The 25,449-nt window shown below is 40.7% G+C and overlaps 1 protein-coding gene across 1 annotated transcript in view; it reads left to right on the top strand.

The window, feature by feature from the left end:
- DNAI3 (dynein axonemal intermediate chain 3) overlaps positions 1-25,449 on the top strand; it is a 1,549,065-nt gene that overhangs the window by 1,252,919 nt on the left and 270,697 nt on the right. Inside the window, exon 10 of the mRNA XM_044086876.1 lies at positions 2,472-2,596. Coding sequence (XP_043942811.1) covers positions 2,472-2,596 — 125 coding nt within the window. The remainder of the gene's footprint in view (positions 1-2,471; positions 2,597-25,449) is intronic.

Raw genomic sequence — 25,449 nt, forward strand, 5'->3', positions numbered from 1 at the left:
GGAACACAGCCTTGAGCTACCAAGTGCATCTACAAGCTCAATTCCTGCCAGGAAAATTGAATACACTGGCAGATGAACTAAGCAGAAACCTCATGGACCCACACGAGTGGAAACTGGAACCATGGATTTTCAACATGTTGACAAGCAAATGGGGGAGCCCAGACATAGATCTATTTGCCTTCCCCTAGAACTACCAGTTGGACAAGTTTTGCACAAGGACTCCCCAAAAACAAGCCTGGAAAGTGGATGCTCTATCCTTTAGCTGGAAAAACCTATCAGTCTACACCTTTCCCTCTCTGCCTCTGCTCTCCAAAGTTCTACTAAAAGTCAAATAGGACAAACCAAGGGTGATTTTGATTGCTCCAGACTGGCCATGCCAACACTGGTACCCCCTCCTGCGCAGTGTGTTGCAAATATCTCCATGGCATCAGCCTCAGCCCCCTTCCCTGCTGTCTCAGCAGGAGAACCAAATTCTGCACCCTCAGCTTCCAACATTGAACCTTGCAGCCTGGCTAATCACTTAAATTGAACCTTATCATCCCTCCGTAAACCTGTGATGGATGTCGCCTTGGAGACGAGAAGACCTAGTACTAGAAAATCTTATGCTGACAAATGGAAAAGATTCTGTGCCTGGAACCAATCTTTAGGAATGAGCACAGCAGCACCCAGTTTACCTCAGATTTTGCAGTACTTAACTGAGATGCTTCACAAGGGCCTGTCTTTTTCCTCCATTAAAATCCATGCCTCAGCTATTTCAGCTCACTATAACATAGAACCACCCCTCTTCTCTCATCCTCTGCTCAAGCAGTATCTCAGAGGGGCAAAAAACTTGAGACCACCCAGGAGAGCTCCTTTCCCTGCCCTGGGACCTTAACTTTATTTTTGGAGAAACTCACTCTACCTCCTTTAGGGACAGCTGCTACTGCAGACTTAAATTTTTTTTCTTGGAAAACAGCCTTCCTTTTAGAAATCACTTCAGCTAGAATGATCTCTGAATTACAGGCCCTTATGGCAGTGGAGCCTTTCATCATCTTTCATGCAGACAGGGTATCTCTCAGAACCAGTCCATCCTTCATGCCCAAGGTGGTTTCCATTGTGGCTCTTAATCAATCCATTCATTTGCCAACCTTCTTCCCCAATCCACAAAAGAAAGGGGAACGGATTCTGCATTCCTTGGATGTGCACAGACAACTAAGATTCTACTTGGACAGGACTCAATCTGGAAGAAAATCTGAACAATTGCTGGTAGCATTTGCTGCAGGAGCAGAGGGGAAGGATATTTCAAACAAACCATTTCTAAATGGATAAGCCATTGCATTAATTTCTGCTATAAGCACCATGGAAAACCTATCCCCCAGGGGATCAGATCTCACTCCACCAGGGCTGCATCTACTTCTGCAGCCTTTCTCAGAGGTGTTCCTACCAAGGATATCTTAGAAGCTGCTACCTAAGTTTCTCTAAATCCAGGGCTGGCTTTGCCACTGCTGTCTTGCAGGGCCTTATAACTGGCCCTAATGCTGTATAAACTCCTCCTCCCAACCATTGCTTTGGGAATCTACCCAAATGTAATGACTGCAACAGTGAAACACGAAGAACATAGTACAGTTGTGTACACTTACCATAAATGTAGATGTTCGAGTGTATTCACTGTTGCAGTCCTGGTTACCCTCCCTCCAGCCCCCTAGTTTTTCTCTCCTTTCCTTTACTATGCTTAAAAGCCTTTTTGGTGTATTTGCTTTTGGTTGGAGGTATACCTTTGTGTTTTTGTGTTTATTTGCTCCCCATTAGGGGGGCACCTGACATCTGGGGCAAGAAAAACTGATGTAATGGCGTTGGCTGCATGTTTTATACCCCTGATGATCTGATGTCATGGAAGAAGGGACAGCAACCGACGCAGGACCCAAGACTTTGTTAATCAGGCCGACTGAGGGCAACCTGCCAGCAGATTGCCCAAATGTAATGACTGCAACAGTGAATACACACAGACATCTACATTTATGGTAAGTGTACACAACTATACTTTATTTTACATTATATTGCATTTAATGTTTTAAAACTGGAGAATACACCATTAGACTCATTATGCAGTCAGTTACTGTTTGTGCAGTCTTTAAGGAGTTGACTATAAATGAGAAGTGCCATGCTTTTCACCTGGTCTGTCCATGGTATTCTGCACACTTTGTATGATATATTCTTGTTTTTTGTGCCTGTACATTACAGGGAACAGTTTTGGAACAGTCATGATCCTGAAAAAAAACAGACTTTTGAATATTTTGGCTAACTATATTTCATTTTTTTAATCCACTAGAATGGAAATATTATTTCAAGAAAATACTTTTAAGGAAAGCTGTTATTAAAGTTAGCATGTCTCTAACATGACGTATGCCATTAAAAGGATAATTTTGTTTCATTACTTTTGCTTAATATATTAATTGCTAATCTAAACATTTTTTTTTTTATTTAAAATTTAGGGGTCATAGCTGTGGCGCTCACAGAACGACTTACATTTGAAGAGCGAGTAAACCTAGCTGCTAAACTGATCTTGACGCCTTCGCTGATTCTCATATGGAGCTTTGCTGACCCCTTACATCCTAAGGTAACTGCCTGGAGGATTCATGTCAGCTCATCCTTAATAATTAAGAAAAAAACTGCTGCTGAGGCAGTGCTAAAGTAGTTATACACTTTACTGTGCTGTAGATTCTGTATGCCATCAGGACACTTTTCTCAACACTTCAGCTATATTGTAGCACTTCTTATGAATAATAGTGTGAAGCTCATTGCTGGTAATGTAAGTAGCATACACCTCTACTGAAAATGTCTGTCATAAATTAAACATGCAAACACTGTATAGTAAGTAATGCAGAAATGTTACAAGGGCAGTTAGTTAAGGTTTACTTAAATACTGAGGGGGAAAATAAAGCCCCTGTGCTTCAAAATGAAAATTGTACATCCAGAGTTAGATCTAAGTCCATTTTACATGACATGCATTATTTATATATGCAAGTCATGTAAACTGGAGTTAGATCTAATGAAGCTCTGTTAAGGGTGAAAGCACTAATCAGTTTATTGATTTCTTATCAAATTGTAAGTGTTTGATTACTTTGAAGTCCTGACTGAGATTGGTTACAGTTCATGGTTCTTTTTTTATGGTTTTAGTTGGACTCAGCCAGCAGCTTTGATGCTGAAGAAGTACTAGTTTTCCCTGTGGATTAATGTTTTTCCTTAAGGCTGGAAAACAAAGATCTGACTACTGCTGATCTCTTTTTGGATTTGACTATTGTTGATCTCTTTCTGCATTTGATTTTGGATTGAAGCTATTCATTTATGATTTGATTACTTCCATTTTTTTATCTTTACTATTACTTCCATTTTTATTTATTTATTTATTTTTTTTATCTTTACTGTCATATTGCATTTTGGAATCCGCGGTGGTGGTGCTGCGGTAGCGTTGTTGCCTCACAGTCAGATGCCGTCCAGTTCGATTCTCAGCTAGAGCGTCTTCTGCGTGGAGACATGCGTGAATGGGTGTACCTTCGTTGAAGGTTGTGCGTCAGGGCTTTTAACTCAGCACGTAAAAATCAACTACCAATCATTAGCGGATCGGAGTTCCGCTGTGGCGACCCCTAACCGGGAAAAGCCGAAAGATGAAGAAGACTGTCATATTGCATTTTGTTTTGTTCTTTTTGGAGTTTTAAGAGGTCTTGGCAAGGGTCACTTAGAAAATAATTCTTTCTCAGTGAATAAAATCCAGCTAATTAGTGGAAGGAGCTGAGAAATAACATTAATTATTTAACTACAAGTATCTAATTGTGTCTTTATTTAGCTGTAATGCTGTTCCATTTGCTCTCTGCCTGACTATTGCTGATCTCTGCATTTGATTTTTCCCATACACCCTCCCAACTCCTGTTGTGCTTTTAAACTTGGTGGCTCTTGAGTTTCCCACCCCCTACTATCAGTCTGACTTTGGACACTCCTCCCAGTCTTATCTCATTCTACTGAGCACTGAGAGATCAACTGGGAAGGCCCCCCCCCCCCCCCGTCTCTTAAACTTGAATTATCTTCTGTTTCCTATCTTTCCATTTACTAAAAAAAATGTACTTTATTCAGCTGATTTTACTGTATTTGTGCTTATTACTGCGTCATTTATCTTTTTGCTGCATGTTTTTAAAGTGTTCATTTGCATTTAATATGCTGCATTTATTACTGCTTGTTAGTAAGCTGATTACATTGTGACTGTTATTCTAAGCCTCTTAGTTCTGATTTAAGAACTTGGGCTCCAAACTCGTTATCTTATATTAGGAAGGCTTGTGGTCTACACTCCTGTGGCAGAAGAGGTTGTTGATACCCTTCTGAGCTGTGAATTGCTGGTGTACGTCTTATGTTTAAAATTTGAATTTCTGTGTCTCAGGTGTTTGGTGATATTTGACAACCATGCTGCTTGAGAAAAAGAACGTTGCTGGTTTCTGCTAAACTCTACAAAAGCTCAGACTTACATTACCATATCTACTGTTTTAGCACTTATTTTTGCTGCATTAAATTGAGTATTTTTGTTGTGATTATTTGCACTTTTTGACCTTTTTTTCAGCCTTCAGTTAAAACTGCCTTGGTTCCACTTTAGTGAGAATAGAGGAGACCTGAGTAATTTTCTGTCCCAGGATTGTGTAAAGGAAAGAAGCATTGGCTGTGTTTTTTTTTTATCCAATTTCTTGCTATTTAAGCTTGGCTCATAACCTATGAGCTCAGAGGTGTTTGGTGACGTTTGGAGACCATGCTACTTGAGAAGAAAGAGTGTTGCTGATTTATGCTAAGCTCTACAAAAGCTAAGACTTGCATTACTATCTACTGTTTCAGCACTTGTTTTTGCATCATTTTTGCCACAACTGCTTTAATTGAGTGTTTCTGTATTGAATATCTGTACTTTTTGACATTTGTTTTACAGTCTTTAGTTAGAACTGTCTTATTTCCACTTTAGTGAGAGTGGAGGGGACCGGAGTAATTTTCTGGCCTGGGTTTGTGTAAAGGAAAGAAGAGTGTGCTGTTTTCGAATGGCCATAGGGCCTTGTTTGTGGTGTTTTTTTTAATTGAATCTTCACTGCTGTTGAAGCATCACAGTTGCACAATGCTTGGCTCTTAACCTATGGGCTCCAAGGTGTGTGGTGAAGTTTGGCGACCACGCTATTTTAGAAGAGGACTAAGCTGGTTTCTGCTAAACTCTGCAAAACCTAAGACTTACATTACTATATCCACTGGCACTTGTTTCTTTTTTTTTATTATTATTTTGTTAAAGCTGCATTAATTTAGTGTTGCTGTGTTAAATATCTCCACTTTTTGACCTTTTTAACAGTCTTTAGTTAAAACACTCCCTCTACTCTCACCAAAGTGGAACCAGTCATTTTCTGGCCCATGATTGTGTAAAGGAAAGAAGAGTGTGCTGTTTTTAATTGGCTGCAGGGCCTTGTTTGTGTTTTTTTTTTTTTTTATCGAATTTCTTCTGCTGTTTAAGTGTCACAGGGAAGGCTTGCAGGGAATGGAGCTTCTTGTTAAGATGAATATTCTGAGGCATTGTAGCAACTGACTCATGTAAACTAGGGTTGCCACCTTCCTTCACGGCTAAAACCGGAGCAAAGCCACGCCCCTCGCGTCACCAGTAACCCCGCCCACCCAACCCCCTCTCCCGCCAACATACCTCCTATTTTGTGATGTCACGACAGCATCACTCAATGGGAACACCCTCTTTTTTCGTTTCCGCCGCCTGCTTTTGGCTGATTTACTATGCTTTTCTGTAAAAAAAAGCATAGTAAATCAGCCGATTTACAAACCCGATAGTCTGTTTCCTTTTTGAAACAGAATACCGGAGTTTGTACAGTGTTTTCCGGACTACCGGAGAATCAGTTTGATTTCCTGATAGTCCGGAAAAAAAACGGAGGGGTGGCAAGCCTAATGTACACTGACAACCCACTTATTCTTAATAAAACAGATAAAGTATGCGAGAGGTATAAATGCACTTTTACAATTCAGGCAAACTCTCTAATATTGCCAAAACTATTGCTATAGAAGTTGACATTGGCACTTGCATCATGCCTATGGCACAGAGTAAAGACCCTACACATAAAACTACTTATACTGAGGCACTTACAGGTAATCTTCCTAAAACGTGGGAGGGTGGCCTAATGGTTAAGGTGTTTGCCTTATAAACACAATGTGCAGGGTTTGAGTCTCACAAGGGATAATTGGCTAGGCTTAAAATGGCTTGCAAGGGCAGTTAGCCTAGTACTAATCTATGAACCTATGAACATGAAGACCTCCTGCACAGCACAATCAAAAAAAGGGTCTTGAACCATCATGTAAACACTCCATTAAAACATTACCCACTGCTGCATACAGTAACACTGTATTTAATGTCTCTACTGATAAGCCCTTAAGGCAAACCAGCACAAAGCCAAATTTCATGGTCATTGGTGATTCAGTAGGGAGGCATACTGATGTCCTCCTCACCAGACTGAGTAAAGAGAAAGTTATGGTTAGCTGCCTTTCTGGGGCTAGGATCCATCAATTCAGACAGGCACTCAGGTTATTGAACCACATGTACCAGTATGACTCTGTCATAGTCCATGTGGGTATTAATGACCTGAGACATATCATGAAGTGAAATATGATTGAGCTCGCTAATTGTGTCAAAGGCAGGTGTGAGCCTAGCACTGAGCAGCGTACTACCTTCTCCAAGATTGATGCCATGTTACCAACAGAAAATGATTGATTTTTGATAGTTGACTTCGCTCCTGGTGACAGTCTAGGGGGGTACAATATTTCACAGCCTGGGAGGACATGGTTGGCAAACCACACTGCTTTCCCAGGGATGCTGGGCAGTTATCCCTTCTAGGTTTTCAGATATTGGCAAAGACCTTTTCCATCCCCATAGTGCTTTTTTTAGGCAATGCCAGACTGATAAACCTTTAACTGAACCTGTGAGGGAATATTTGAAGGTGGTACTGCTCAATACTAGAAGTCTTAACAAGAAGCTCCATTCCCTGCAAGCCTTCCTATCCCTGGAGAGTGCAGACATTTGTGTAGTAAAGGAGACATTGATTTAAGTCACAGAGAGTACCCAGCAGTACAAGGTTATAATGCCTTTCACACCTTCTGACCAGCTACTGCACTGGAGGGAACCAAAGGTGGAGGAGTTTCAGTCTATATTAAAAACAACCTCATATCCAGACTAATTAAAGTGTATGGCCCACTGGAATTCATACATTTGCATTTCACCATAAACAGGGTCTTGTACCATATCCTTGCAACCTATAGATCCCCCTTAATGTCCCAGTAAATCCGTACTGCCTGTCTGAATGTGCTAGGGTCCCTTACCATACAACCCGGGTTGATCTTCATGGGGGATCTTAACTATCCTTCTATAAATTGGTAATCCTATACCAATTCTAATGCATAAGCCCAGCAATTCCTAAACTTCATTAATACCAACATCCCTGAACAGTTGGTCCATTCTCCTACCGGGGTGAAAACATCTTTGACTTTGTACTCACAAACATGGAAGAGTGATGTTCCTCACCCAATGTGATGTTAATTGACCATAAGGCAGTATTGCTTGAAATAAACATTAAATCTGGGTATCCTAGCAAAACTAAAAACCTGTAGGAACTATTTCAAGGCTAGCCTGTCTCTACTAAGCAACACATTGGCTAAATTCCAAGTACCACCAAACCTAGTAAACATCATAGTGTATGCTAAGCTATTTACAAATAACTTTATAGACTGAGCTGTGCCCACTCATATTAGGAATAAATAATTAAGACAAACTCAAAATTCAAGCCACCCTGGTGGAATCACAATATCAGTCAGTTATACAAAAAAAAAATAATTCAAAGGCTAAATCTGAAGAAAAAACAGCTCCTCACGCAAAGGACAACCAGAAAGCTTTCTGTCTGTAACCTCAAGGGAACTACATAGTAATGCACAGAACTTATTGTAAATGGCATCACCCACACTGAACCAAAGGCCATTGCCAGCCCTTTGGCTGATTGTTTCAGCTCAAATTTTCCCTCAACTTCCCCCAGTAGTCCAAAGGAAATACAACATACCACAATCCCCCTAGCCATTACTAGGGGGCAGGTAGTTAATGCACTTTCCAAGGCCAAAAACACTGCATCGATGGGCAATGATAACATCCCAGGATACTAAATAGCATGAAACATGAAATCTTGATGAGATCCACTTGAATCACTTTTCATCAGGAGGCTACAGTCAGGTTTTGTGCCCAAGGAATGGAAGATGGCTACAGTCATTCCCCTGCACAAAGTCGGTCCAAACACCAGTCCGGGTAAATACAGGCCCATATGTCTGACCAACCGCATAAGTAATGCCATGGAAAGAATCATCATAGACATGATAAATGAGGAGATAGGTAACCTTGCAAATGCTGGACCAATCACATTTCGGCTTTGTTAAAGAAAAGTCATGCCTATTAAATCTGATGGACTACTTTGAGACTGTCACCGAATAAATGGATGAGGGCAAGACTGTGCACACAGCTTACCTTGACCTAGCCAAGGCTTTTGATACAATATCCCACTCAGGCACTATAGACAAGCACATTAATTAGGTATAAATCCTTTTATCACCCACTGGATAGTCAAATGGCTGACTGATAGGACCCAGGAGGTCAAAATAAGTGAAGTCACTTCCACCAAGAGGCCAGTCACTAAAGGAGTTCCCCAGGGCTCAGTACTGGGCCCCTCCTTTTTGGCATCTGTTTCTTTGAAGTGGTAGCAAACACTGAAGGTTTATGGATGACTAAGTTTGCCGATGATTGCAAGCCGGGGATTATCATAGACTCCCCTGCTGACACTAGCATTCTTCAAGAAAGCCTATCTCTGACTAACAAATGGTACTAAAGCCATGGTCTTAAATTCAGTGGTAAGAAATACATAATTGTACCCTTTGGGATTTCAACCATCCTGACTAATTGCCATGTTGATAATATGCTCCTCAGAGTCAACACAGTGGTCAGGGAACTGAGTATGCATGTAGACAGTAGCCTTACCTTCGACCACCATGTGGCCACAGTGGTGAGGAAATACTTTTATGTTATGCAACTTATAAGTAAAGACATAGCATGTAGGTCCAAAGAGGTTATTATCCAACTGTACTCTGCCCTTATCAGACCAGTTGTAGAGTGCAGTGCTCCCTTTGGTATGTACCTGACCAGGCATATGCAGCAACTAGAGTGACCTTGGAGGTTCCTTACAAAAATAATACAAGGCGTAACAAACCTGCCTTACAGAAAGTGCCTTAAAGCCCTCTTGATCTATGCCTGGCTTACAAGACATCTGCAAACCCCACTTTTATGAATCTCCTGCATATTCATAAGTCAAACAGTAACAGAAGTACAAGGTCTAGGGACCTGAACTTTGTCTCTGACTTAAACATGCTGGAGAGACAGATATGTGTCAGAGGGACTGCCCCTCCTATGGATCAGGCTTCCCATATACGTGAAGCTGAATTTGTCCGTTACCCAATTTAATTGCAATCTAGACCAGTGGATGGGGAATAGAAACTTTACAATGGGCCTGGAACCCATGTCCTTTATGGACAGAGGTAGCTTATAAATGCCTGGCCCTCAATGTCTTATTTGGATACCGGATGTCATTATTCTTCCTGGAAAACTTGCCTAGGCTTGGAAAAGCCCTCTGGGTCATTAGCCTAGTAACAGTCTATGAAAATATATATGTGTGTGTATATACATACATATATATATATATATATATATATATATATATATATATATATATATATATATATATATATATATATATATATATATAGCAAAAGAGAGAGAGAAAGTGACAGTAACCAAACAAAGTTGTATGTAGAACTAAAATGGTACACAGAAGCCCACAGTACAAAAAACTTCCAAAAATGCCACCAGCACTCAAAGAGATGTATTATCTCCTTTATTTAAACACATCAGCATCTGCAGACCATGGTTTTGCTGGGAAAGAAAAAAACGTTAAATATTTCTAAGTCCTCCAATGGTTATAAAAGTGATGAATCTTCAAAGTTTTCCTTAACTGACTGAATTCCATTTACCCTAATCACTCGTGCTACTGTAAAAATGACTCCGGCTAATTTGTTCTCTAGGCTTTTATGTAGTTCTGTACAGGATGCATTACCAAATTCTGTATAGGCTGTTGCCATTCTTTCTTTCTAATGCCGTGCTTATTTACTCCCAAAAAAATCAGATTTGTTTGGCATTATGTTTTTGCTGAACTTTGGGTCTTATGTCCTAGAAGTTATGAGGTATTTCTTTTTTATCCACATTTGAGGTCAGTCTGATGGGATTATGCCCTTGTGAAAGGGAATTCTGTCTGTCCTCTTTATCTCTACTCTTCTCCTGTGATTTCTTAAAAATGTTAACTTAATGGCATTACAAGCTCTTTTTGTATTTTTTCTCAGAATATGTTAAATGCTTAGAATCTTTACCTACATGTCATTGTTACTAAGAAAGCTTTCCCAGGGATTTGTCAGGTTTTGCATTCCTAGATGAGGTTTATATTCTTTTTTCAGATGTTCCTCATTTAGGTTCACTGATGCAGGAATCACAGTCTGATGGAGATATTAATTATATGCAAATATCCATACTCAGCCTGATCTGTATTTCCTATATGTGGCCATTAAGGGGAGCTTGTCTATAATGAGAAGGTACTCTGTGCCTTACTGAGTTCCCTTTTGCCTCGTGATTGTTAGGTTTACTGATTCCTGACTGGTTGTTTATTGATTGCTTTCCAGGCTTTGAGTTTGGCATTACACACTTTATTATTTTCAATATTTTATTTCTTAAGTGTAGATGGCCAGTGGGATGCTTTGTGCTTATTGAGCATGAATGATATCTCAAGAGAAAAATAATAGTAAGACTTTACATTTAAGGACATTTTTTGGATGCAGTAAATTTTAGGAATATGATTCACTTCATCTCCGGCAAATTTATGTTGCTTGCAAAATTTTAGATGATTCCCTGTAAGGCAGTCTCCTCCCTTCTTTTCACACAAATTAGGTTGTTTTGTACACAAAAATATATGAATTTTACAGATAACAGGAATTATCTGACTGCATGTACAAAATGGGTAACTTATGTTGATGCCAATGAAGATTCATTAGTTCAAAGTCTTTGTACTTTGATTGTCATTGGTGTTTTATGTACTAACCAAATATTTCAGTACTATATCTGATACAGGAATCTTCTTCTTCTTCTTTTGGCTTTCCCTGGTTAAGGGTTGCCACAGCGGATCACTGTCCGTTCACGATTGGCAGTGGAGTTTTATGGTGTCGAGTTGCCAGCCCGGCACCCAACCTTCCACAGAAGGCACACACACGCACGCACACATGTCTAGGGCCAATTTAATGTGTCCAGTCCACCTACTACATGTCTTTGGGATGTGGGAGGAAACCAGAGCACCCAGAGGAAACCCACACTACCACAGGGAGGACATGCAGACTCCGCACAGAAGGCACCCCAGCCGAGGATCTAACCAGAGAACCTCATGCTGTGAGGTGGCAATGCTAACCGCTGCATCACCGTGGCCGCCCATGATTTATAAAGGAATCTACTTCTGTTAAATGCCTAGGTGATTGTTTTTTTCATCAACAAAAGGAAATTCAGACTCTTTTTCAAGAACCCGAATATTATGGTGGATTGGGAGAAGTAAGAAATCCAATGTGATCCAGTCTGCATATTGTCATATATTGAACTGGTCACCAAAGGTGTTCTCTCTAGAGCAATATTTCACTCTCCTAAAAGTTCGACCTTCTCACCTCTTTAGATAATGCACTGCTTCTTTCTCCAGCTCGCACAGCTCCTTTCTTAAAGAACTGGCTAGATCTACGCTGCTTGAGCAATTGTGTCAGTTTTTTATTCTTCAAAACTGATATTGTGATGGATACATTACTATCTTTAGTCATAGTATATAACTTGTTTGACAGTTTCTTTCAATTTCTGACTAAAATTCGTATTTCAAGAATTTCTTCTTTCTTTTTTGCCTCCTCACCCTTCCCACACTCTTCCTGCTTTCTAATTAGGGTTTTCCTTTCTTCCCTTTTCTCTTAGTTACTTTTCTGCATTAATTGGCAAGTTTAACAGCTACAATTAAGATTTATTGTTCATAAATTAGTTTTGGTTGTGTTGTTTAGAGGTTGTTGGAGTGTAGTTTTTCTGCCATTGCAGTATTAAAATTACTGATTTTTCATTGTGTTTTCTTGATATATGAGTTTATAATGATTGGTTGTTAGCATTTATTGTCTTAAAAAGTTATCGTGAAAACTCATCTAGAACTGAACTGATAGAACACACACAAATACACACCCACAAACTATCAAATCACGTTTTATCAAAAATAACATGACTGCTTTATTTCACAGTATGAATATACTGTGAAACACTAAGTATACAGGGACACAGTAATAAGTCTCAAAAACTCTAATGTAGTATACTTAACTTTTTCTTCACCACAAAATGTAAAGCATTTTCCTTCATTTCCTGACTAAACCATATCAGACAACACACACACTACCGGAAGGCAAACTAATCTGTATTCCTTGACCAAACAATATTATAACAGACATATCCTTTGCACATCTCAAGAGACATCGATCCTTTGCACAACATCTCAAGAGACATCTTAGCTATCTGTGCCACCCCTCATCTAAATTTTACATCCTGGGCAAATCAGCAGCAGCTTGGGTAGGAGCAATAGAATAGAGTAAATACAGGAGGAAGCTGAGAAACATCCCTACTACATGTTACAACCTTCTGTAAATGATCCAGTACATAGTACTGTTCAAAGTATGACAGCCAAGACTTACCATCTTCTGGAAATATGCCACTTAACTCGAGAAACAATGCAGAAATTTTAGAAGGCAGTAAAAAAAAAAGTTATTGTCATAAATTGCCGAACTGCTGTTTGGAAAGTAACATTACATCCGTACAGAGTAGACTATCCCAGTGCATGCAATCACTTCCCAATATTTTGCATAAAGTAGAAAATACAACCAGTAATATTACAGGACAGAAAATTGAATACTAAACTCTTAATTGCTGCATTTTCAGTTACAAACAAGAAACTGGAGATTGGTATCATACATCTCAACCTCTTAGAGCAAGAAAGCTGGACAAAGCTATAAATAATGGGGGGACAAATGCCCAAAGTTAGGAACACTTTTTAAATATTGCTCTTACAAGCTTAGAAAGTTGGTAGAATAACAGGTTTTAAATTAGCATGAATTTTCTTAAGGGTATGAAGTCTGAAATTCAAAAGTATGTAATCATTTTCTGACTTTAGTCCTGAATGATTTGATAGCAATTTGCCAGAAACCACAATTTTATATGAAACAATCTAAAAATATGAGGCAAAATTCTGGACATTCTGAGAAAAGCTGAGAGGCATAATTGACATTCAAATCATATTCAGCAAACAGCTCTATAGTAACATTCCACATCACATTTTATGTGGATTTTAGTACTCATTAAGCAAACAATGAAAGGAAAGCTATGACAGCGACCCTGCAAAGGTATGCATCCATGAATGGAATATAGCTGTAACAATGGATCTGATATTGTCAATCCTCGTTCACTCCTTACATATGGGTATCGGTTCCGACCTCGGAACCGAGACGGCCATTTTTCGAGCTCGCGTCAGCTTCAAACTCTCAAGCTAAACACTTACCCACAACCCCCTCTCCCTGTTACCTCAGATTTCGTTTGTCGCGTTGCCATTCGGTCGTGTCAAGCTGCTTCTCTTGAGCTAAGTACAGTTGTTTGTTGTTTAATAACCATTTATTTTACTTTTCTGTCAGAAAAGTTTCTATTTTATTGTCTCTTACCCTATCGCATCTAGCGATCATACTTTCTTCAGGTTTTTCTTCTCTTTTCTCTATCTTTTTACCGCAAGATAAATTCCCCTTACCATCGTTGGTAATTCGTCCCCTTTTCTCTTACCTTAGGGTATTCTTTGGTACCATTGCTGGTACCCTTTTCTGCTTTCTATTTTAGCTATTATGGCAGATAAGAAAGGTAGTCCAGAGTTTAAACGGTGTTCTGATTGTGGACACAAACTACCTACTTCTGATGCACACTCTTTGTGCGTTTATTGTTTGGGGGGCGTCCCATTCGTCTGTTGAGCCGCCCTGTACTATTTGTGAGAATTTTTCAAATAGAACCTTGTTGGAAAGGAAAAACAAGCTGTTACAGAAGGGACTTCTTAAATCTCCCTTTTCAGAGGCTATTTCTGGGTTAGAGGCTTCAACCCCTCCTAGAGCTCATAAGAAAATCTTGGATGTTCCTACCAAGGCTAAATCTCTGCCTTCGTCCCCAGCTGGGGACTCCCGCCAACCAAGACCTAAAAAGGCTAAAGTTTTGGTCCAGAGTTTACTCAGTCAGCCCCAGTGCTTTCGGTGCCTAGACCTTTGGCTCCATTAGTGATCTCGGTTCCGTCTTCTCCTGCAGCCTTCACTATATCGGCATCGGGGGGCTCCTCGGTTCAGACTATTACCAATGTATCGGCACCGACCATTCAGTCGGCGCAGACCCTGACCACGTTGGCTCTGAGATCTTCCTCTGAACTGACAACTTTATTGTTGACTCCAGTTTTGTCAGTTCCATCTTCGGTTCCAACAACTAATTCGGCACCGATCCCTGTGTCGGTGCAGACCATGACCTCGGCACCGATGACTTCTTCAGTGCAGACTCCCATAGTCCAGTCTCTCCCGGCACCATTGTTCTCAGTGCGGACTGGTGAGATGGGCACCGAGTTTGCCTCTTCTGTGGACAGGCCTGTTTCCCCTCAGTTTCCGTGAGGTCCACTAGAAGCCTTTCCGAACATGATGTGTTGCGTCTTGTGGACCAGGTACAATTGGCCAGAGGTATCCCACCCCCCCAGGAACTATCCTTCCTTGGGAGGTGATGACCCCTTCTTATTCTCCTCCTTTATTGCCTTTGAAGTCCATGGATATAGCGCAGTCTTCCCATTCCGCGGTTCCCTGTATGGATCTCACTAAGGAACCGCAGTTGCCTTCGTGGCAGAAAAGTTTTGCTATGACCCAGGATGTCAGTTGTGACACGCATAGTTTGGTGCTCCACAGCCATCCAGGGACTCTGGGTCAGCAGGCTGAGCCACTTAGGGGAGGGGTGACCCCTGTCCTAGACATTCACTCCTCTTCAGGTGGACCAGCCTTCCAACTGATGGAGAAGGCTTTCGCGGCTGCTGGCAATACTGGACTGTCTATCCCTCTGCCCTCTTCTGGTACACTGGTTTCACAAGTTGCACCGAGCGGACACTGGGTGCAAGGGCCTCAGGACATATTCCCACAGGAAACCCCTTTTCTGCTGTCTTCCCCAGCTTCTTCCACTGAGGAAGTTCTCCAGAAAAGTTCATGTAAGAGGAAGCACATGGACTCCACAGAAGAGTCCCTCACTGAAGAGACAGATTTTGATGAGGGGGGAAGGATCCCCTCGGTCACCCTCTGAGGTATCTTTTGGTGATATCCTCGAAATTCTGAAACAGAGAGGTGACTGGCAGTCCTCTAATCCGACCTCTGAGGAATCTGTGTTCCTGCAGGCCTTTCGTGCCCAGCCCCCTACCTCCTGGGTTACTCCACCTGCAGATGAACTTGTCCGGCTTATCGTACAGTATGCGTGGAAGGCTCCTGACACCGTCAAAGCTATTCCCCGGAGGCCAGATAAGATTTTGCCCCTCCTGCTATGGATCCCCATTGGTCAAAAGGTCTTCCTGTAGATGCTTTGGTGGTGCTGACCACAACAAAAAAGGATCTGGCAGAAGAAGAAAGCCAGACTGTCCACCTAACAAAGAGTCCCAGGCCCTGGACAGGATAGGGAAGCTCACCTTTGCATCAGCGACCTTTACTATCAGGTCCCTGAATTATATGGCACACTTTACCAGGCTTCAAAGGGATCTGATTTCTGAACTCTCTGAAACCTTGGCTGATGCCATGTCTGATGAGGTCCATGACAAAGTGGCCTCTCAGCTGGCTACCATTGAGTCAATATCTAACTCCTCTATGCGACTGATATCTCACGCATCAGAAGGAGCAGCGGGTTCAGCTGCGGTCTTAAAGACGACACAAATGGGTGCGCTTGTGCAATTTCGCGGAACCCCTTAAGGCTTCCTTTCTTAATGCTCCCATTGAGCCCTCCTCCTTGTTTGGCCCCAAAGTTAAAAGCACACTGGCCAGATGTGAACAGGATGGTAAGACCCTTTCTGCCATAGGTGTCCATTATTTTTCCCCTCAACGTGCTTTCTCCCGAAACCAAAAGAGTGGGAAGATATGATTCAAGAAATCTCAGGGTCCTTTCCATGACACACAGGCCGAGTTCTCCCCTAGAGGCAGAGGGGGAAACTCTCAGGGAAGATGCTCCTTTCGGGGCAGAGGGGGTCCACGTAACCAGGGTTCCAGGGATTCTTTCCCTGGCCAATCCTACCAGCGCTCCTGAAGAGCGGCCCAACTCCTTTCCTTTGGAGGTGGTTGGGGGACATTTCTCCTTGTACCCTTCTGCCTGGCTAACCATCACCACCGATTCTTGGGTACAAAAGATTATAACCAGAGGTTATCATATCCCCTTCGATCTTTGTCCCGTCCCTTCAAAAAACCTTCCTGATGTTCCACCCAGTCAAAGGGAAGAAGCAACATTAGAGATAGAAAAGCTTCTAAGAAAGAGAGTCATCCAAATAGTCCCTCCAGACCAGATAGGATCTGGATTCTACTCAAGACTATTTTTGGTGCCAAAGAAAACCGGGGACTGGAGACCAATTTTGGATCTCAGTGTATTGAACAAGTTTGTGAGAGTACAAAAATTCCAGATGGTCACAATACAGTCTATCCTCCCGCTTTTGGAAAAAGATGATTGGATGTGCTCGATAGATCTTCAAGATGCGTACAAGCACATAAAAGTGGACAGACCATCAAGAAGATTTCTGCACTTCTGTGCGTGAGCCAGTCACTACCAGTTCAGAGTACTGCCTTTCGGACTCTCTACAGCCCCCAGAGTGTTCACAAAATGCATGGCAGTTATCACAGCTGACTTGCGACTTCAAGGATTCCAGGTGTTTCCATACCTAGATGACTGGCTCATTTCCGCCCCCGCCAGACATCTATTAGAAGAAGCCCAGGCATACTCTCGCCTCACTGCACAAAGGCTAGGCATAACTATAAACTGGCAAAAATCCAATCTCACCCCATCTCAGTCGACAGAATTCATAGGGGTTATCGTGGACACAAAAAACTGCAGAGCTGCCATTCCGGAGCACAGAATTTTAAGAATAAAGCAACAACTGATTCCAATCCTTTAAAGGGAGAAATCCACGGCTCATTCGGTTCTACAGCTGTTGGGTTCCATGGCAGCCTCCATCACCACTGTCCCCCTGGCCAGGTTTCACATGAGGCTTCTACAATGGCTACTGCTCACCCAGTGGTATCTCTTTCAGCATCCTCTTTCAGCCATGATTCAAGTAACCCACAGGTGCAAACAGAATTTAAATTAGTGGATGACACACGATCTGTCACAGTGGTCTCGCCCTTTTTCCCCTCAGCAACCCAAGGCCACAGTGACCACAGACGACTCCCTGATGGGGTGGGGGGGCTATGTCAGGGACAGACAGTCCAAGTCACTTGGTCCGAACTGGAGGCCCATCTGCATATAAATGTTCTAGAGCTGAGGGTGGTGCTTCTGGCTTTGCAAGCATTCCATCCCCTGCTGCCGTCTGGGACAATTGCAATTCAGTCAGACAACATGGCGGTGGTCTGGTACATCAACAAATAAGGTGGAACCAAATCTTACCCCCTTTGTTGAGAGGCCATGAGGATATGGCAGTGGGCGATGGCTACCAACCGTTTTCTTCTAACAACGCATATTCCCGGGAGTTCCAAAGTGATAGCAGACAGACTCAGCAGGTGCATTCTTCAACCTCACGCATGGTCCCTGAATCCCTTGATAGCAGCGGAGATCTTCCACCGCTGGGGCCTTCCTTGCTGTGACCTCTTTGCATCCCCGACCAACTACAAATGCAGCAACTACTTCACCCTGATTCCCCCTCCGGGAAAGTCATCCAGGGATGCTCTAGTCCATGATTGGGCCACAGGTCTTCTTTACGCATTCCCACTCTTTCCCCTCATTCCCCAGTTTCTGAAGGAAAGCCCGTTGGTTGAAGAGCAAGGTGATCCTCATAGCTCCATATTGGCCTCGACAGATTTGGTTCCCCTTCCTTTGGCCTCACCTACTAGATCGACCATGGATTCTCCATCCAACCCCGCAGTTAATCTCACATCCACAGAACCTGATTCATCCCAACTTGAACAGCCTGAAGCTCACACCTTGGCTACTCCTATTCCCTTGATTGCCAGGCAGAATGATCTTTCTTTACCAGTACGTGACATTCTCATTGCATCTCATAAGTCTTCCACTAGAATTACTTATTTGAGCAAATGGAAAAGATTTACCTGTTGGCTGAAAGATAAACAAATAGATCCCTTCTCAGCATCAGTGTCGATAATACTAGACTATCTGGCCGACCTCTTCCAATCGGGCCTATCGGCTTCTACCATTAGAGTTCATTTGGCTGCAATTTCTAATTTTCATGAGGGTGTCCAAGATTCCTCTCTTATGTCCCAAGTTGTGCAAGACTTTCATAAAAGGTGTGAATCATCTGAAGCCACCTTTTAGAGAACCTATTCAACCATGGGATTTATCATTAGTTCTACAAGCTCTGACAATGCCATCTTTCGAACCAGCCTCTTCTTGCGACCTCAAGCATTTGTCATGGAAAACCTTGTTTTTGGTCGCCATTACTTCTGCCAGACATATTTCTGAGCTTCAAGCTTTTTATGTATCAACAGTCCATACTTGATTTTTCATAGAGATAGAGTGTCTCAGAGAACTAATCCATCATTTCTACCAAAAATGATCTATGAAATGTCCATTAATCAAACCATTGAATTGCCAGTTTTCTTTCCCAATCATTCAAGCAGAGGAGCGTATTGCCTACATACCGTAGATATTCACAGGCAAATCCATTTTTACTTAAACAGGACTAGGTCCTTTCGTAAATCTGACCAGTTATTTTTGGCCTTTTCTGGACCTGGATTAAGATCTGCTGTTGCTAAGGTCACATTAGCTAGATGGTTGAAGGACTGTGCGACCTTCATTTATACACAATGTAATATCTCATTGCCTACCATGAAAGTTCATTCAACAAGATTGGTGGCAACTTCTGCTGCCTTCCATGCCAGAGCTTCCTTACATGACATCTGTGCAGCTGCAACTTGGGCTAAACCTCATACCTTCATCAATCATTACAAATTGGCTTTGGCCTCTAGGGGAAGAGCATCTTTCGGTTCTATGGTGCTCAGGAATGTCCTTCCATGAGAGCCTCCCAGGAATAGAGGTAGCTGGGGACTCTGTCCCATGTGTAAGGAATGAACGAGGATTAACAATATCAGATAAAGAAGTTGTCTTGCCATAATGTTCCATCTGTATTATTAATCCTCGTTCAGTCATTACGACCCTCCCTCTTTCCCCCACCTATGGTTTCTAGTGGATCTCACCATCCGGTTCTCTTAGGTTATTTGACCAGAGGTAGCCTCTACCTTTCTTTGACTTACAAACTCAATCCAAGGTAACAGGGAGAGGGGGATTGTGGGTAAGAATTTAGTTTGAGAGTTTGAAGCTGACTCGAGCTTGAAAAATGGCCGGCTCGGTTCCAAGGTCGAAATCGATACCCATATGAAATGACTAAACGAGGATCAACAATACAGATGGAACGTTATGGTAAGACATAACTTCTTTTGTACCTTTTTGCATGAGCATTGTGTCCACCAACCTCATATTTCACATTGCTAAATCCTTCAAGTTCCCTACTGTACTAATCACAATCAATACATTGCAATGACCATCCATAAGTTTCCTACTAATGAAAGGTCCAGAAAGTAATTTCCAATCATCAGCATCTAAGGTCTCCAAGGTTAATGCAACATGACCACCTTTAAATAACTGTTCCCCACCATCAGTCTGTTCACAGTATGATACATTGACCCTCTTGACATCGCCGTAGCAGTATCCTTAGACGTGTCAGCTAAAACATTGGGCACATCCTCTAAAGGCACTTCATGAGACTCCCCAGCTTTCAAACAGATACGATTGAAAGCTTTAAAATGTTCCACAAGGGCAACATCAGGCAAGTGTAAGTGTGGATGACTTGAAATCAGCTGTTCACCCTTAGATTTACACAGAGTTAGTGGCCACCCAAGACATTTATCCTGTAACACTTTGTTTTGTCTCTTGCACTCTGACAAACAAGTAACCATCAGTGTTCAGCATAACCCTTCCCCTATGTGAGTGCACATAATGATAGGATACACCAATATTGTCAGCAACATAACACTCCCCAGAGCTGATACCATCAATCACAGCTGCTGTAACACGTAATGCCTTATCTAGGTAAACTGCAACAGTAACAGACTAAAACGCCAAACCTTTTTTTAAAAAATACTACCTGACATATGTTACTTATTAAACATGTCTGAACCATTTCCATTGCATGTCCTTTCAACCAACAGCAGTACACCACAAACTCATACTGCCAGTGCAATGAACCTACTCACCACTACATATGAGTACAGGTGATAGACACAGCCAGAACTTCTTTATGCCGTAACATCTCTATTTAGTGATAAATATTCTCACCTTCAACAGTTTGACCCTCCAACTAAAATGAAGTGAAGAGAGCAAGCAGCAAAAGAAACAAATTAATCAGGCTGGACCTCTGCTTCTTCCTCTTTGTCAGTGGTGGGTAAATCCAGTGAGGTGCTTTTGCAGCCTCAGCACCATATGTTAGCATGTTCCAGGCCTTTTAGCATTGCCCTTTTGGAGGCTGTTATGATCAGTGACAAAGATGCATCCATTGCTACTGTACTTAAGCGTTATAATAACAGAAGGTGAAGGGAGTATTCCTCAAGTGCTTATCAGTGAAGAGATTGAAGACTCTTCTTCACACCACTCAAGACAACTGGCTTGGTTTAACTCAATGACAGGTAAACACTGTTCAAGCCGTACAACCAGGACAAATTAGTCCTCCTCCTGTTCTTACAAAAAAAAAAAAAGATTCATCTTCAGATGATTAGGATCATGATTATGAAGATTTGGACTATGTTTCTCTAATCCCTTCTGCTACTCACGTTAAGACAGATGTGAAAGATGCTCTTTCTTCTGACTCTCCAAAGAATTTTTTTTTTCTGGTGATACTATATCCAAAGTGAAAGAGATTTTTAAGCAAGAAGGGAGAGAAATGTCTGACACTCCAAAGATAGATTTTGATAATCTGCATATTGATGTTCCTAAACACGTGGCTATTTCCCCTAGTGCTTTGAGCCTTAGAAGATACCTTTTGTCTACTTCTCTAATCACAGATTCCCAGTCTCTACCTTATAAAAAGTCTGACAGATTTCTCAGGATACAGGACTCACACAAATATGTTTATAAAAGCACTGATGCTGACCCTGCTGTTATTGCAGTAACAGGATTAGAGGACAGAGCATGTAGGGAAAACCCAAGATTTTCTGTTGCACTAGAGAAGCTGGAAAGAACCGACTGTATTAATTTTATGAAAGTACAAATAAGCAACTGGACAGGTATTCCAGAATAGGAATCCTTAACTGAATGGGCACATTGTATGTATACTTCAAATATATTTATGAGAAAGCAACCTAGACCTTTAATAGTAAAGAAGTAATCTTACCAGCATAAGGAATTGATTCGGAACAAAATGTGGCAGTAGGACAACAGCAGAATGTTTGTGGAGAATGACTACTCATTCTGCATTAGGCAGAAGAGGAGTAAATTTATTCCATTATTCAGGGAATGTTGAGACGCAGGCATGAGAATAACACTGCTGTACCCAGCTATCTTCAAAGTATTTTCCCTGGAGAGACAAATGATAGAACAAGAAAATCTCGAAATATTGGACTTTTTTTGACTTTGGTAAACTTGTAAGGGACTCTAAAGCATATACCCCACTTCAAGTTATTAGTGTTCAGAAAAATACTTAGGAGAAGGGAATAAGAGGAAGAAAGTTAACTGTAAGAAAACATTGTTTTTTCTTAATGGCACTATTTTAATAGTGCATGATTGTCTTGGCATGCTATAAAGTCAAGTTTTCTCAGTGATTTAAATGTAATGGGGATACGAATGTAAATAAGTGCTCATGTTTTTTTTTCTTTTTCCTTGTTCAATTTTAGGAAATGTAGGCACTCCAGCGTGAAAAAAAGAAACCAAAAAAATCTGGTTAAAAGAGAATGACCAAAAAAATTAGTGTGCTTTTTCTCATTCTTGCATGGTGAATGACTGGATTAAGGCTCTTATCTTGATCTAGTAATAAGCTGTAAGAGAAAGCAAGTAAATGGAAAAGAATATTGAATATTATAAGGCTTTTTTCTAGTAAATAAATATATGCTTGGCAGTTTTGTATCTGGTTCTCATGTTTCTAGGAGACAATCTGATAAAGAGAAATGACTTGGAAATGATGATCTCTAAAAGCATTCAAGTTTTTTCCAAACTGAGAAAGCTACAAAGATAAGACAAACCATACAGCGCATAGAAAAATAACAGGCTGCACCATGTGTCTTGGATAGCCTTTACTTTAACTCAAATCTGTGAGTGTGGCTGTCATTTCGGAACATTTGCTCCTATTAGGAGGGTAAACTTCAATATTTGAAGATGTACATAGTTTTATCTGTTATTATTAAGTTAATTTGTTTTGGGGGTATTGGGTGGTTGTTTTTTGTTTGAGGGCTTTCAATAAAATAAGAAAAGTTTTGTAAGATGTGACATAGTTTCGAATGGATGTGACAAGAAACAACTGTATAAAAGACCAACCTGCCAAACAGTGTATGTATGTAACACAAAAGTTGGAACTTGCCATTTAACAAAATAGTTGTTATACATAAAAGGAGAGAATAATATTTTAAGACAGTAATGCTTTCTGTAATGTCTTTAAATGTCAATGGTCTCACGTATACAAAAAAGAAAGAGTAGTGGACTATATTGGAAAATGTAGAGTGCAAATAGCTTTGCTACAGGAGACGCACTTGGAAAGAACTGAACATGTGAATTTGATAAAGAAAGATTTTCAGGATGGTTATTCAGCAGAATACCTGGTGCAAAAGAAAAGAGGAGTACATATATTAATTGCAAAAGGAGCTCCAATAGTGATAGAGCAGGATGGAAAAGATAATGGGAGATTTGTAGTACTAAGGGGCTACTGGCAAAGGAGGAAGATTACACTGGCATATATTTTTATTACACCTAAAACTGCTATAATGGAGCTTAAGAAAATTCTGGGAGAAATAAACTGCTTTCAGCAAGGAATATTACTTATAGGTGGGGACTGGAATTTGATTTTCAACAGTAAAGATGTGTCTGGGGGCCCCAGAAGGGAAAATACAACAAAGAAGGATATATTTTTGAAGAAAGTTTTGTAAATATTTGGCATGGAAGATGTGAATTCAGTACTAGGAGTTTGGAGTGAATTTACATATTATTCCCCAAGATACAAAATCTAGACTAGGCTAGACAGAATTTACATTTCACAGGAACACATGCCTTTAATGGAATGTCTTGATACACACCCAATAACTATTTCAGATCATGCGCCAAAAATAACTAAAATAAAAATACCCGGTACTGAAGTAAAAATGAGACACTGGCAATTTCCCACCTGTCTATTGAAAAGAGGAATTTAAGGAAGGGTAGTAGAAGTTATTCAGAGGCTATTAGAGAAGACAGACATTTCTTCTGAAAATATGGCTAGGGGGTGGGATAAAATTAAAGTGGTTTTAAATAGGATAGAAGTAAAATAAAGGAAAATATGGTTAAAAAGTAACACGAATTATTTAGAGGGACTGACAAATATTAAATTATTGCAAAATAGGGGGAATCCCACAGAACAAGAAGAGGAGCAACTGTAGAATGCTAAACAGAAAATAAAGGATTACCTCGATAATATGCATGAGTTTAGAAAGATTGCTGTTAAGCAACTCTTTTTGATAATAACTCTAGAGCACAAAAACGTTTAGCACAACAACTCAGGCAACAGAAAGTAGAAAGGGCAGTTGCCAAGGTTAGGGAGCCTATAACAAGGAAGATAAGGGATACTGTAGAGTATTAGAAATATTTCAGAAAGTCTATGAAAGTATATATAAAGGAGAGATATATGGAAATCAAGAAAAGGTACAAATGGAAATGTTTATGGAATAATTAAATATGCCAAGTTTAGGAGGAGACAACACTAAAAATTATGTATAACCAATCTACAGGAAAGTCCCCAGGAATAGATGGTATTCCTGTGGAAGTCTGGAAGCTAGGATGAAAAAAGTCTGATAAAGATATGGAAGGTTTTGTCTAGCAGTATTTTCATCAGATCCTGTGTCATATAGGTCCATTTCAATACTAAACCATGATTCTAAAGTGTTTATTCAATATTGGCTAAAAGAATGGAAAAAGTTACTCAAAATTGACAGATATGGATCAGTGTGTTTTTTGGAAGGGAGGCAAGCATTTGACAACATGAACAGAACATTGATGATCCAGAGGGAAGCAGAATGTAAGAAAATACAACTGTTAGTTGGTCTTGATGCAGAGAAAGCATTTGGCAGCGTAAGCTGGGACCTTATACACAGAGCAATGAAATCAGTTGCATTCCCTGATAAAATTTATAAGGTTGATATCAGGAGGATATATGAGGGATCAAAGATGAAAATTAAAATGGGTGGGTTCCTCTCTGATAATTTCTGCTTCAGCAGAGGAACCAAGCATGGGTGTCCTCTTTCTCATTTGTTATTTGCATTATGTTTAGAAACATTGGCAAAAGAAAATAAGGGACTCAGAAATTCAAGAATATAATTGGTATGGTAGTCAAGAAGAGCTGGCTGTATTTGCAGATTTTATTGTATACCTGATAAAACCAGAAAATGACATTACAGAATTGTGGAACAATTTGAGACAGTTTAAAATCTTTTTGGGATACAGAGTTAATGAAGCTAAAACAAAGGCAGTAGCTGTAAATTATGTACCCACACTTGAATTGGTTCAGCAATATTCAAATTTATGGGGATGTGATAAAATGAAGTATGTAGGAGTACGGATTAAAAATAATTCCAGTGTGGCAGCTAAGAATATGTGGGAAGAGACTAAACAAAAGATAATACAAAAACTGAGAAAATGGAAGCCATGTTATATGGATATGGATAGTACGATACAAGCAGTTACATGTTTTAGTCCCTTTAGTCTTATACACAGGTTAGGCATATTTTTATCAACCAAATGAGAAGTTGTGGATAACAATTAATAAAGAGCTGAAGGATTTTATGTGAAAGGGGATG

This window comes from Protopterus annectens, chromosome 10.part0 (assembly GCF_019279795.1).
Source record: "Protopterus annectens isolate FY-2018-M chromosome 10.part0, PAN1.0, whole genome shotgun sequence".
In the NCBI taxonomy this organism is placed as follows: domain Eukaryota; kingdom Metazoa; phylum Chordata; order Ceratodontiformes; family Protopteridae; genus Protopterus; species Protopterus annectens.